This window comes from Salmo salar, chromosome 26 (assembly GCF_965601325.2).
Source record: "Salmo salar chromosome 26, fSalSal1, whole genome shotgun sequence".
NCBI lineage: Eukaryota > Metazoa > Chordata > Actinopteri > Salmoniformes > Salmonidae > Salmo > Salmo salar.
In genome coordinates, this window is record NC_138316.1 from 5,975,405 (window position 1) to 5,990,836 (window position 15,432).

Consider the following 15,432-nt stretch of genomic DNA (forward strand, 5'->3'; position numbering starts at 1 on the left):
CATGAAGCAGCAATCAGCAGCATCGAGCTACTGCTGCGACACACACGCACACGAGCGTGCGGACCACACACACACACACACACACACACACACACACACACACTTGTTATGTCTGACAGGAAACTAAGAGGTTTTCGCTGTGCATTACAGGTGAAAGAGTTCCTAAAACGAATTGTAATTTTCTATTGTTTGTAAATCTGGTCATTCTTACTGGTCATTCTGTCCATATCAAAGGCATATGAAAGCCAAAGTACTAGCTCAGACAGACAAGCCATATTTGTTCAAGATCTTTTATCGTAACCACATTCAAAATGTATCATTTAGCTGACAATTCACTGTCAAAATGGAATGGACTTCCAAGTCTTTACTACAAACCATTATTTGGCCATGTCACCCTGGTGCTCTGTTTTAATTGTGAAAACTGATGGACTGCTCCTTTAAGCCCAGAAGAGACCGGTTGAAGGGAGCTCACAGCTTTAGTTAACAACCTCTTGGTGACTGGGAGGGGGACGTGGAGCTGAATGGCTCTGGATGTTTGGCTTGATAATGCTTAACTCCGTTTATGTCTCCAGTCAGCAGACAGAGCAGGAATCCAGCACAGAGCCAGGGTACAGGTATCAATAGTGTGCGTTACGAAGCTGTGGGGTGAGACTGTCTGTCATGCTTGAGGAGAGCTGCTCTGCTCCACATTTCTACTCTCTTATTTCCCCTGGAGGAAGAGAAGGGTGCCGACATATACACACTCTCTCCTCTCAACTATTAGATTAGCTCAGTGTTATTCACCCTTATTGGATCAGTGTTCATGCCCAGACCAGAATAGCCTCACGCTTTCCCTCTGTGTGTGTGTGTGTGTGTGTGTGTGTGTGTGTGTGTGTGTGTGTGTGTGTGTGTGTGTGTGTGTGTGTGTGTGTGTGTGTGTGTGTGTGTGTGTGTGTGTGTGTGTGTTTCAAGTTTTATGAGTTGTATGTACAGGGTACACATGGTATACACCGTCCAACGAAATGCTTACTTTCAGGTTCTTTCTCAACAATGCAACAACAATAAAAAATATTAAAAGTTAAGAATACAAACATAAAATGTGATGTGTCCATGTCTGTGTGCGTGTGCGTGAGTGAGTGCATGTGTGCCAAGGTGCAGGAGAGTCAGAGCAGGTGGTCAGTCCAGTTCAAGTGTTCAGCAGTCTGATGGCTTGTAGATAGAAACAGTCTCTGAGCCTGTTGGTATCAGACCTCATGCTCTGCTACCTTCTGCCCAACTGTAAAGGAGTGAACAGAGCAATTCCCATACTAGGCCATGATGCAGCCAGTCAGGACGATCTCGATGGTGCAGTAGTAGTATTTGCAGAGGTCCCGGGGTGGCATGCCAAATTTCATCAACCACCGTAGGAAGTAGAGATGCTGTAGCGCCCTCTTGACACGAGTGGTGGTGTTGTTGGTCCATGTCAAGTACTCAGTGATGTGGATGGCGAGGAACTTAAAACGACTGACTCTCTCTACTGCAGTTCCGGTAATGTGGATCAGGCATGTTCCCTACTCTGCATTCTTAAGTCAACAATCAACTCTGACGTTGAGGGAGAGGTTGTTGTCCTGGCACCACAATGCCAGTTCACTTAACTCCTCTCTATAGACTGATACGTCGTTGTTGGTTATCAGGCCTACAACTGTGGTGTCGTCAGCAAACTTGGTGATGGAGTTGGTGTTGTGCAAAACCATGCAGTCGTGGGTGAACAGGAATTACAGCAGAGGGCTGAGGACCCCCTAGGGGGCCCGTGTTACTGACAGTTGTGGCTCCTTTGCGTGATGTATTGTTGTCTCTACCTTCTTGACCTTTGTGCTGTTGTCTGTGCCCAATAATGTTTGTACCATGTTTTGTGCTTCTACCATGTTGTGTTGCTACCATGTTGTTGTCATGTTGTGTTGATACCATGCTGTGTTGTCATGTGTTGCTGCCTTGCTATGTTGTTGTCTTAGGTCTCTCTTTATGTAGTGTTGTGTTGTCTCTCTTGTCGTGATGTGTGTTTAGTCCTATATTTATATTTTATTATTATGATTTTTTTATATTCCCGGCCCCGCAGGAGGCCTTTTGCCTATTGGTAGGCCGTCATTGTAAATAAGAATTTGTTCTTAAGTGACTTGCATATTAAATAAAGGTTAAATTAAAATAAAAAATAGTCAGTGTGGAGGAGGTGTTGTTGCCAATCCTCACAGCCTGTGGTCAGCCCATCAGGAAGTCCAGGATCCAGTTGCAGAGGGTGGTGTCCAGACGCAGGGCTCTGAGCTTGGTGTCAAGCTTGGAGTGAACAATAGTGTTCAATGCTGAACTGTTGTCAATGAACAGCATTCTCACATACAGTGCCTTCAGAAAGTATTCATACCCCTTGACTTATTCCATCGTGTTGTGTTACAGCCTGAATTCCAAATGTAAAGTTTCACCATCTACACACAATACCCCAAAATGACAAAGTGAAAATATGTTTTTAGACATTTTTGCAAATGTATTGAAAATGAATACAGAAATATCAAGTATTCACACCCCTTTGCTATGACACTCCAAATTGAGGTCAGGTGCATCCAATTTCCTTTGATATGAAACACTAAAGCATGCATGAGAGCACTAGCTGTTCAGGACGACTGTGTCATCATGCTCTCAGTAGCCGATGTGAGCAATACCTTCAAAAAGGTCAACATTCACAAAGCCGCGGGGACAGACGGATTACCAGGATGTGTACTCATAGCATGCGCGGAACAACTGGCAAGTGTCTTCACTGACATTTTCAACCTCTCCCTGACCAAGTCTGTAATACCTATAGACCACCATAGTCCCTGTGCCCAAGGAAGCGAAGGTAACCTGCCTAAATGACTACCGCCCCGTAGCACTCACGTCGGTAGCCATGAAGTGCTTTGAAAGGCTAGTCATGGCTCATATCAACACCATCATCCCGGAAACCCTAGACCCACTCCAATTTGCATACCGCTCCAACAGATCCACAGATGACACAATCTCAGTCGCACTCCACACTTCCCTTTCACACCTGGACAAAATGAACACCTATGTGAGAATGCTGTTCAATGACTACAGCTCAGTGTTCAACACCGTAGTACCCACAAAGCTCATCACTAAGCTAAGGACACTGGGTCTAAACACCTCCCTCTGCAACTGGATCCTGGACTTCTTGACGGGCCGCCCCATGTTGGTAAGGGTAGGCAACAACACATCTGCCACGCTGATCCTCAACACGGGGGTGCATGCCCCTCCTGTACTCCCTGTTCACCCACGACTGCGTGGCCAAGCTCGACTTCAACACCATCATTAAGTTTGCTGACGACACAAGGGTGGACAACAACCTCTCCCTCAACGTGAGCAAGACAAAGGAGATGATCGTGGACTACAGGAAAAGGAGTGCCCCCATTCACATCGACGGGGCTGTAGTGGAGCAGGTCGAGAGTTTCAAGTTCCTTGGTGTCCACATCACCAACAAACTATCATCGTCCAAACACACCAAGAACGTCGTGAAGAGTGCATGACAAGTTACATCCATGCAGCAATGCATGACAGGAGACTGAAAAGATTTGGCATGGGTCCCCAGATCCTCAAAAAGTTCTACAGCTGCACCATCACCTGGTATGGCAACTGCTTGGCATTCAACCATAAGGTGCTACGTTTACATTTTAGTCATTTAACAGACGCTCTTATCCAGAGCGACTTACAGTAGTGAATACATACATTTCATTTGATGCATTTGTTTTTGTACTGGCCACCCGTGGGAATCGAACCCACAACCCTGGCGTTGCAAACACCATGCTCTACCAACTGAGCCACAGGGAAGACAGAGGGTAATGCATACAGCCCAGTACATCACTGGGGCCAAGCTTCCTGCCATCCAGTACCTATATACTAGGCGGTGTCAGAGGAAGCCACACACAATTGTTGTTTTTACAATGTTGCTATTCGCTGTTTATTATCATTGCATAGTCAATTTACCACTACCTACATGTACAAATTACCTTGACTAACCTGTACCCCACACATTGACTCGGTACAGGTATCCCTTGTATGTAGCCTCTTTATTGTTCTTTTATTGTGTTAAATATTTACTAAATAAATAAAATAAAAAGTAACTATTTCTTGAACTGCATTGTTAGTTAAGGGCTTGTAAGTAAGCATTTCACGGTAAGGTCACCTGTTGCATTCAGCACATGTGACAAATAAAATTTGATTTGATCATACTTGAGCGGTCACAACAACTTGAAACATTATGCTTTGGGGGTGTTTTTCTGGTAAGGGGACAAGACAACTTCACTGCATCAAAGGGACGATGGACGGGGCCATGTACCGTCAAATCTTGGGTGAGAACCTCCTTCCCTCAGCCAGGGGATTGAACATGGGTCGTGGATGGGTATTCCAGCATGACAAGGACCCAAAACACAAGGCCAAGGCAACAAAGGAGTGGCTCAAGAAGAAGCACATTAAGGTCCTGGAGTGGCCTAGCCAGTCTCCAGACCTTAATCCCATAGAAAATCTGTGGAGGGAGCTGAAGGTTCGAGTTGCCAAACGTCAGCCTCGAAACCTTAATGACTTGGAGAAGATCTGCAAAGAGGAGAGAGACAAAATCCCTCCTGAGATGTGTGCAAACCTGGTGGCCAACTACAAGAAACGTCTGACCTCTATGATTGCCAACAAGGGTTTTGCCACCAAGTACTAAGTCATGTTTTGCAGAGGGGTCAAATACTTATTTCCCTCATTAAAATGCAAATAATTTTATAACATTTTTGACATGTTTTTCTGGATTTTTTTGTTGTTATTCTGTCTCTCACTTTTCAAATACACCTACAATTAAAACCTGTTAGGGACAGATGTTCCGCTCACAAATATCCAATGGTATAGAGTGGCGCGAATTATAAATACCTCAAATATGCAAAAACTTCAATTTTTCAAACATATCACTATTTTACACCATTTTAAAGACAAGACTCTCCTTTATCTAACCACATTGTCCGATTTCAAAAAGGCTTTACAACGAAAGCAAAACATTAGATTATGTCAGGAGAGTACCCAGCCAGAAATAACCACACAGCCATTTTCCAAGCTAGCATATATGTCACAAAAACCCAAAACCACAGCTAAATGCAGCACTAACCTTTGATGATCTTCATCAGATGACACTCCTAGGACATTATGTTATACAATACATGCATGTTTTGTTCAATCAAGTTCATATTTATATCAAATACCAGCTTTTTACATTAGCATGTTTTGTTCAGAACTAGCATACCCACCGAAAACTTCCGGTGAATTTACTAAATTACTCACGATAAACGTTCACAAAAAACATAACAATTATTTAAAGAATTATAGATACAGAACTCCTTTATGCAATCGCGGTGTTCGATTTTAAAATAGCTTTTCGGTGAAAGCACATTTTGCAATATTCTGAGTAGATAGCCCGGCCATCACAGGCTAGCTATTTTGACACCCACCAAGTTTGGTACTCACCAAACTCAGATTTACTATAAGAAAAATTGGATTACCTTTGCTGTTCTTCGTCAGAATGCACTCCCAGGACTTCTACTTCAACAACAAATGTTGGTTTGGTTCCAAATAATCCATAGTTATATCAAAATAGCGGCGTTTTGTTCGTGCGTTCAAGACACTATCCGAAGGGTAACGAAGGGTGACACGCCCGGCGCGTATCGTGACAAAAAATGTCAAAATATTCCATTACCGTACTTCGAAGCATGTCAAACGCTGTTTAAAAATAAATTTTTATGCGATTTTTCTCGTAAAATAGCGATAATATTCCGACCAGGAGTCGTTGTTTTCATTCAAAGACTGAGAAAGTAAAATGGACTTTTCACGTGCACGTGCGCACCCGTCTCATTGTTCTCAGATTGACCACTTACCAAATGCGCTACTGTTTTTCAGCCATGGAATGCAAAGTCATCATTCAACGTTCTGGCGCCTTCTGAGAGCCTATGGGAGCCTTAGAAAATTTCACGTTACAGCAGAGATCCTCTTTTTTGGAAAGAGATGACAAAGAAGGCCAAGAAATGGTCAGAGAGGGCGCTTCCTGTTTGGAATCTTCTCAGGTTTTGGCCTGCCATATGAGTTCTGTTATACTCACAGACACCATTCAAACAGTTTTAGAAACTTTAGGGTGTTTTCTATCCAAATAAAACAATGATATGCATATTCTAGTTACTGGGCAGGAGTAGTAACCAGATTAAATCGGGTACGTTTTTTATCCGGCCGTGCAAATACTGCCCCCTATCCCCAACAGGTTAACATAGAGACACACCCTCCCCCTCTCACCTTAACCGAGTCTAATGTCTGATCTTGACGATGCATAGAATAATTTGGCAGTTGTATATCCATGCCCTCGTTCAGCCACACCTGCCTCCTCTGTCCAGAACCTCACTATTCTCTGTGTTGGTGGTACAGGACGGCAGGCAGTGTTCAGGGTCAGGGGCAGGCAGAGTGGTCAGGCAGGCAGGCTCAGGGTCAGGACAGGCAAGGGTCAAAACCAGGAGGGTGAGAAAAAAGAGAGATTGGGAACAGCAGGAGCTGAGACACAAAAATGCTGGTTGACTTGACAAACAAGATGAACAGGCAACAGAGAACACCGGTATAAATACACAGGGGAAGATGGGTTACACCTGGAGGAGGGTGGAGACAATCACAAAGACAGGTGAAACAGATCAGGGGGTGCCACTTCTTAATGCGTTTGAGCCAATCAGTTGTGTTGTGACAAGGTAGAGGTGGTTAACAGAAGATTACCCTATTTGGTAAAAGACCAAGTCCATATTATGACAAGAACAGCTCAAATAAGCAAAGAGAAACGACAGTCCATCATTACTTTAAGACATGAAGGTCAGTCAATACGAAACATTTCAAGAACTGTAAGTTTCTTCAAGTCCGGTCGCAAAAACCATCAAACGCTGTGATGAAACTGGCTATCATGCGGACCGCCACAGGAAAGGAAGACCCAGAGTTACCTCTGCTGCAAAATATATGTTCATTAGAGTTAACTGCACCTCAGATTGCAGCCCAAATAAATGCATAACAGAGTTAAAGTAACAGACACATCTCAACATCAACTGTTCAGAGGAGACTGCATGAATCAGGCCTTCATGATCAAATTGCTGCAAAGAACCCACTACTAAAGGACACCAATAAGAAGAAGAGACTTGCTTGGGCCAGGAAACACGATCAATGGACATTTAACTGGTGGAAATCTGTCCTTTGGTCTGATGAGTCATAATTTGATATTTTTGGTTGCAACCTCCGTGTTTTTAAGAGACATAGAGTAAGTTAATGGATGATCTTCGCATGTGTGGTTCTTACCGTGAAGCTTGGAGGAGGAGGTGTGAAGGTGTGGGGATGCTTTGCTGGTGACACGGTCTGTGATTTATTTAGAATTCAAGGGACACTTAAACAGCATGGCTACCACAGCATTCTGCAGCGATACACCATCCCTTCTGGTTTGAGCTTAGTGGGACTATCATTTGTTTTTCAACGGGACAATGACCCAACACACCTCCAGGCTGTGTAAGGGCTATTTTACCCAGAAGGATAGTGATGGTGCTGCATCAGATAACCTGGCCTCCACAATCACCCGACCTCAACCCAATTGAAATGGTTAGGGATGAGTTGAACCGCAGAGTGCTCAGCATATGTGGGAACTCCTTCAAGACTGTTGGAAAGGTGCTCCAGATGAAGCTGGTTAAGAGAATGCAAAGAGTGTGCAAAGCTGTCATCAAGACAAAGCTTTGCTACTTTGAAGAATTTAAAATGCTGGTTACTAGATGATTCCATATGTGTTATTTCATAGTTTTGATGTCTTCATTATTATTCTACAATGTAGAAAATAGTAAAAATAAAGAAAAACCCTTGAATGTGTTGCTGTGTCCAAACTTTTGACTGGTACTGTACCTCTGCGATTGAAGTCTTGCTCTCATTTCACAAAATGCATTTTCCAGTGATTGGACATTAGCCATCAGGATACTAGGAAGAGGAGGCCATGTAGCCCGTCTTTTCAGCCTATCTTGGAGTTCCCCTTTCCTTCCTCAACGGTGTAATTATTGCACAAGCATTCTGAACAAAGTCATAATTAACGCAAAAATAGCCATAAAAAAGCAGTCGAGCAGGAACCAGCAAGACGCACGCCCAAGATGCATTCCTGTGTGTGTGTGTGTGTGTGTGTGTGTGTGTGTGTGTGTGTGTGTGTGTGTGTGTGTGTGTGTGTGTGTGTGTGTGTGTGTGTGTGTGTGTGTGTGTGAGAGAGAGAGAGATTTCAGAATCTGACTGTGTCTCTGTTGATTGTTTGTTGTTGGCAGGATTTATGAGCGAGTGATAGACCCACCTCAGATGGATCTGACCCTGGGCAGTGGAGTGTGGCTGGGTCAGCATAGCCACAAGCATGGCCTCTTCAAGGTAAAACAAACCTACTTTCACCACCATATACACGATCACTGTAACCATATAACCTCAACCACGCAAAGGTAACAGTCTTCACTATCTTGTCATTCTATGGACGAAAGTACCATGCTTTCTCTCCGAAAGTAAGATTTTTCTAGCCTTACCCTGAATTATGAGTAAATAGCGCATTTACATTTAGCATTTTAGAATCTGAGAGTAAATAGAGCCGAATACATTGATAGAAATCCCTTTGTCCATGAGAGATTTACATGGTTATTAAACTTCATGCCAGGGTAAGCCTACACAAAACATAGCCCTTATTTTAAGTGTTTCTAAAATCCCATATGGGGAAAAATGAATGGTGGAAAAATTATTGGAACCATTTCCCTCTTTGACCGCTAGGTTTTATGGGTATTATAATACCTCCACTGTGGGGCTCTATTTATCACCATCAATAACAACACTATGCTATGGTAAGACTCTATATAATGCAACCTCAACATAGCCTTATTATTGAGAGAGGGGTAGGGAGAAAGAGGAAAGGGATGTGGGGACAGAGAGAGAAAAATAGGGAGGGGTAGAGAGATCAACTGACCAATATTCCTCCATCTTACACCCGCCCGCTGAGCAGTCGATGGCCTCTCTTCTATCTTTATTTAATCTCATGTATTGATCAGCAATACAGCGTAGAGCCTGAATAGATGATCCCATGCCTCCCAGGCCACCCACAGTCTGTCAGTGCCTTGTGTCCATTTTGGACACAGCCAGTGTCATCTTCTATTCTCCACAGCATCTGTAGTACCCATTCTTTGTAGTATGCTCTCTCTACCCATATGATGATTACTGGGCCCAATCAAAGCATAAAGAACTCCCCTTCTCTTTCTCGGAGGACAAAAAACTCAGTATTTAAAGAATTCTCTCTGTCATCTTGGTTTCAGGCAGTCTGCCTAAAACCAAGGTTGAAGCAGTAGCAGTCTAGCTCCAGTCTAAGGTTCAGCAGCGTTTAAGTTAGAGTTGATGGGAAAAAAGAGCAGAGACAGATGGCCTAGAAACCTAGAAACGTTCAAGGTGTGACTGTGGATGAGAGAGGAGGGGATTTGTTTTGCTGTGTTCAGAGTTTGATTTGGTGCAGGAAATGTGCTGGAAATTCAATCATACCTATATTTTTATTACAACCACTTATTCACAGCTCATGCTATAGCTTTTTTTTAAAGCATTAAGGCCATATTATGCATTCCTAATCCATTACACACAGCTGTTTCTAAAATCAAATAAGTTGGCTTTACATTAAAAAAGTAAATAACAGGCCTCCCGAGTGGCACAGCAGTGTAAGGCACTGCATCGCAGTGCAAGCTGCGTTACTACAGATGCTGGTTCGATACCTGACTGTGTTGCAGCCAGGAGACCCATGAGGCGACGCACAATTGGCCCAGCGTTGTACAGTTTAGGGGAAGGTTTGGCCGGCCGGGATGTCCTTGTCCCATCGCGCTCTAGCGACCGACTCCTGTGGTGGTCTGGGCGCATGCATGCTGACACGGTCGCCAGGTGTACAGTGTTTCCTCCCACACATTGGCGCGGCTGGCTTCTGGGTTAAGCGTGCATTGTGTCAAGAAGCAGTGTAGCTTGGTGGGGTTGTGTTTCGGAGGATGCATGGCTCTCGACCTTCACCTCTCCCATGTCCGTACGGGAGTTTCAGCGATGGGACAAGACTTAACTACCAATTGTAGAACTTAACCTGTTGGCTATAGCCATTCCGCCAGCGGAACATGTAGCCAAAATCCAATGGAACAGCAGGGCGCGAAGTGCAAAACATCAAAAATCTAATGATGTCAATTTCTCAAACATACGACTATTTTACACCATTTTAAAGATACACTTCTCCTTAATGTAACCACATTGTCCGATTTCAAAAAGGCTTTACAGCGAAAGCAAAACATTAGATTATTTTAGGAGAGTACATAGACAAAAATAACCACACAGCCATTTTCCAAGCAAGTATATGTTTCACAAAAACCCAAAACACAGCTAAATGAAGAACTAACCTTTGACGATCTTCATCAGATGACACTCCTAGGACATCATGTTACACAATACATGTATGTTTTGTTCGATAAAGTTCATATTTATATCCAAAAACAGCATTTTACATTGGCGCATGATGTTCAGAAAATGTATTCCCACCAAAACGTCTGGTGAATGACCACATCAATTTACAAAAATACTCATCATAAACGTTGACAAAATATATAACAATTATTTAAAGAATTATAGATATACTACTCCTTAATGTAACCGCTGTGTCAGATTTTAAAATAGCTTTACGGGGAAAGCACATTTTTCAATATTCTGAGTACATAGTTCGCCATCACAGCAAGCTATACAGACACCCGCCAAGTTCGGGGTCAACTAAACTCAGAATTAGTATTATAAATATTCTCTTACCTTTGCTGATCTTCGTCAGAAATCACTCCCAGCACTGCTACTTCCACAAGAAATGTTATTTTTGTTCGAATTAATCCATTTTTATGTCCAAATACCTCCGTTTTGTTCGTGCGTTCAGATCATGTTCCATTACCATTCATAGAAACATGTCAAACGTTGTTTGCAATCAATCTTTAGGGTATTTTTTACGTAAAATTGCGATAATATTCCAACTGGACAATAGCGTATTCATTCCAGGAGAAAAAGAAGGAATGGCGCGCTCGCGGGATCGCGTATACCCTAACCCTTTGTCCATAGGCAGTCCACTGATTGACTGAGCTACTATTATCTGCCCAGTAACAGGAGAAGGCTGAAAGAACTTTCTGAAGGCTGTTGACAGCCAATGGAAAGCCTTAGGAAGTGCAACGTGACCCCACAGACACTGTAGTTTCGATAAGGATTCAAAAGAAGAACTATAATTCTCAGATCTCAAGGTTTTTGCCTGCCATATGAGTTCTGTTATATTCACAGACATCATTCAAACAGTTTTAGAAACTTCAGAGTGTTTCCTATCCAAATCTACTAATAATATGCATATTCTAGTTTCTGGGCCAGAGTAGTAACCAGTTAAATTTGGGTACGTTTTTCATCCGGCCGTGAAAATACTGCCCCCTATAGCAAAGATTAACACAACGTCCATTTCTTTATTTCTTGAGGCCCCCATTATTAGTCAAATAATGATAATTTTGTGCTCAAACCACAACTTAGACAGTCCCAATGGGCTAAAGATCAAACCATCTGGCATTTGCTCGAACTGCCCTATGGCCATGGTTTAGATACAGTAGCTTATCTTATAGAGAACTACTGCATGCTACTCCAAGGGAACATTATTGTAACACTCTCTACACTGTAAATGCTGACAAGTGTCCTAACCTAAATATATTTTGTACACTGTACAAAATATAGACATCGTTGTTCGTTGACGAGTAGAAGAATGGTCACACTTAAGTTCACTTTTCTAGATATTTGACTTAGGACAGCTAATCAGCCGTACCAGTGATTTTCTGGGAGGTGAGCTTCACGCCTCCATCTCGTGTTGGCATTCAGGACCACTTTCAACCACTTTACACACGCAGCTGCAGCCTGGCGATGTTCTGGTCTGGGAGGTGAGTTTATTTTCTTCACCTCGTGTTGAGGTTCAAAGTTCCAACCATTTCAAACGTGTAGCTCCCATTTCATGCTTTTCTGGTCTAAATGTTAATTTCTTTACCAATCCTTTTATGCACTCTGGTCAGAAGGGATGATTCCGTCAGTCTGACACGCTCTCTGACCTCACTCGGGGCGTGGCTACTTACTGTGCAAAGTTTATAGGAGGCAAATCCTGTTATTGCTCCTAACGTTTAAGGGCCGCTGCCCCTTCAGGCAGTACATACCGTCTAAACCCACAAATATGGAAACAAGATCTGGGCTGCCTGAGATGTTGCTTCATCATGTGCTTGGAACTTGCAAGTGTATACGGGGAAGCCAGATGGAGGAGCCCCTGAGAAGAACCAAGGGATGTGGGTTGTCCTGGACGTGACACAGGGAGTCCATGACCACAACATCACATGCAATAACTTTTTTACTTCGCACAAGCTGGGACAGGAGCACCTCAAGAGGAAGCTGACCATGGTAGGAACAGTACAAAAACACAAGCCAGAGCTCCCATCTTAGCTGTTTAACTTCCTTGGGATAGGGGGCGGTATTTTGACGTCCGGATGAAAAGCGTGCCCAAAGTAAACTGCCTGCTACTCAGGCCCAGAAGCTAGGATATGCATATAATTGGTAGATTTGGATAGAAAACACTCGACAGTTTCTAAAACTGTTAAAATTATGTATGTGAGTATAAAATAACTTATTTGGCAGGCGAAACCCCTTGGACAAACCATCCAGGATTTTATTTTGGAGTTCACTGTTTTCAATTGTTTTCTATGGTAAACTAGATTTATGAGCGACCTGGTTGCAGTTCCTATGGCTTCCACTAGGTGTCAACAGTCTTTAGAAATTGGTTGATGTTTTTCCTTTGAGAAATGAAGAAGTATGGCTATTCAGAATGAGAGTCAAGCCAAGTGGACTGTTTTGTTTGGGGCGCTCGACCTGTAGCTCGCTCCACTTTGATTTTATCCGCTTTGAACACAGTATATTCCGTCTTAAATTTTATCGATTATTTACATTTTAGGATACCTAAGGATGGATTAGGGAAGTTGTTTAAAATGTTTGGACAAAGTTTACAGGTAACTTATTAGATCATTTGTAGTCATGTTGGGCGAGTTGGAACCGGTGTTTTTCTGAATAAAACGCGCCAAATAAATGGACATTTTGGGGATATAAAAAAGGAGTTTATCGAACAAAAGGACAATTTGTGATGTTTCTGGGACATATTGGAGTGCCAAAAGAAGAAGATCTTCAAAGGTAAGGCATGAATTATATCGTTATTTCTGACTTTTGTGTCGCCACCTGCCTGGTTGAAAATGATTGTTATGCATTTGTATGGTGGGGTGCTGTCCTCAGATAATCCCATGGTTTGCTTTCGCCGTAAAGCCTTTTTGAAATCTGACACCGCAGCTGGATTAACAAGTTAAGCTTTATTTTGACATATTGAATGTGTATTTTCAAGAATGTTAAATATTTACAATTCTGTAGTTTGAATTTGGCGCCCTGCACTTTCACTGGATGTTGGTCAGGTGGGACGCTACCGTTCCACCTAGCCTAGGATCGGACCTTTAATTACAATTTCACCTAAAATGACATACCCAAATCTACCTACCAGTAGCTCAGGACCTGAAGCAAGGATATGCATATTCTTGAAACCATTTGAAAGGAAACACTTTGAAATTTGTGGAAATGTGAAATTAATGTAGGAGAATATAACACATTAGTTCTGGTAAAAGATAATACAAAGAATCTTTGAAATGCAAGAGAAAGGTCACAATGTATTTTTCCAGGTTAGGTGCAATTTCGATTTTGGCCACTAGATGGCAGCAGTGTATGTGCTACATTTTAGACTGATTCAATGAACCATTGCATTTCTATTCAAAATGTGGTACCAAGTCTGCCCAAATGTGCCTAATTGGTTTATTGATATATTTACAAATTCATAACTGTGCACTCTCCTCAAACAATAGCATGGTATTCTTTCACTGTAACAGCTACTGTAAATTTGACAGTGCAGTTAAATTAACAAGAATTTAAGCTTTCTGTCCATATCAGACATATCTTTGTCCTGGGAAATGTTCTTGTTACTTACAACCTCATGCTAATCACATTAGTCTACGTCAATTATTCAATTTTTTATTTCTTCTTCTGTGACCTCAATGTGCAGTGTCTGTAGAGATACATCAGATCAAGCTTGGACTGTGCTATGTAGTAGGGAGTTGTAGTTTCCAACAGGCCAATATTCGACATAGTTTAGCGCCAAAAATGTGGTAATTAACTACAATGACCATAACCCATTGCACAACCGCTTAAAGTTGTCCGGTCTGTGTGGAGCAGACATGGAGACTGACCGCCTGTGTACACTAGGGAGCAGAGAAGGGAGAACGCGCAATTGCTAGCGATAGAAACCAGTTGCTTCAAGAGCCTGAAAATACATGAACTAAATGATTTATAGTTGATATTCAACAGTCATAAAAGTATGCCTAATTTACTTTGAAGAACTACTAAAATAGTGATTTTGTCAGACAGCATCAGCAGCAGCTCTATAGACATGAGATGCTGACTTGGAATTAAATAATAAAGTAATGAAATAAAACAAATATTTTGTTCAAGTCATCTGAATAAATAACGGTTAATGAGTGATAAACAGTAATGGACAGTCACTATCATCATCGCATTTTTAGGAATTGTTTTATTCTGTGTTACAGCATTTAAATGTGAAAATTTGATACTTTTTAATAATCGAACCGAAACTCTCTCTCACTCTCTCACTCACTCACTCACTCACTCACTCACTCACTCACTCACTCACTCACTCACTCACTCACTCACTCACTCACTCACTCACTCACTCACTCACTCACTCACTCACTCACTCACTCACTCACTCACTCACTCACTCACTCACTCACTCACTCACTCACTCACTCACTCACTCACTCACTCACTCACACATATCTTCCCCACAGGGTACCATTCAGGACGTGAAATTCATTTTTGCTCCAAACGGCTACATCACACAATGTCCCAACCTCAATCGCAGTAAGTAGAGTAACTGTTGTTACCCTTAGCTCTCGGCCCGTATTTATAAAAGTAAGAGTGCTACTCTAGGATCAGCTTAGCCTTTTAGATAGTGATGAATACAATTGCATTGACAGGGGAGACCTGATCGTAGATCAGCACTCTTACTCTGATGTACTTTATGATTACAGGCTAGGTATGATTAGCTTGTTGTTGGGGATATATAACGGGTTATTCCAACATGTTCCTTGGTCATAACTGTTCCCGTACTCTTCTTCATTTTGTATGAAAAGTGAAGAGGTACTGAGAGACAGTGGAGATGGCATCCTGAAATGTCTCATTAGCTCACTGAATAAGCCAGTGGAACTTAAATTCTGTTTT

General features: G+C 42.3%; 1 protein-coding gene across 1 annotated transcript in view; it reads left to right on the forward strand.

Annotated features, from left to right (window-relative positions):
• The window catches only part of LOC106587057 (protein kinase C-binding protein NELL1), a 510,579-nt gene that overhangs the window by 107,397 nt on the left and 387,750 nt on the right, over positions 1-15,432 (forward strand). Inside the window, exons 5-6 of the mRNA XM_014174942.3 lie at positions 8,334-8,430; positions 15,000-15,072. Of these exons, the coding sequence (XP_014030417.3) occupies positions 8,334-8,430; positions 15,000-15,072 (170 nt within the window). The remainder of the gene's footprint in view (positions 1-8,333; positions 8,431-14,999; positions 15,073-15,432) is intronic.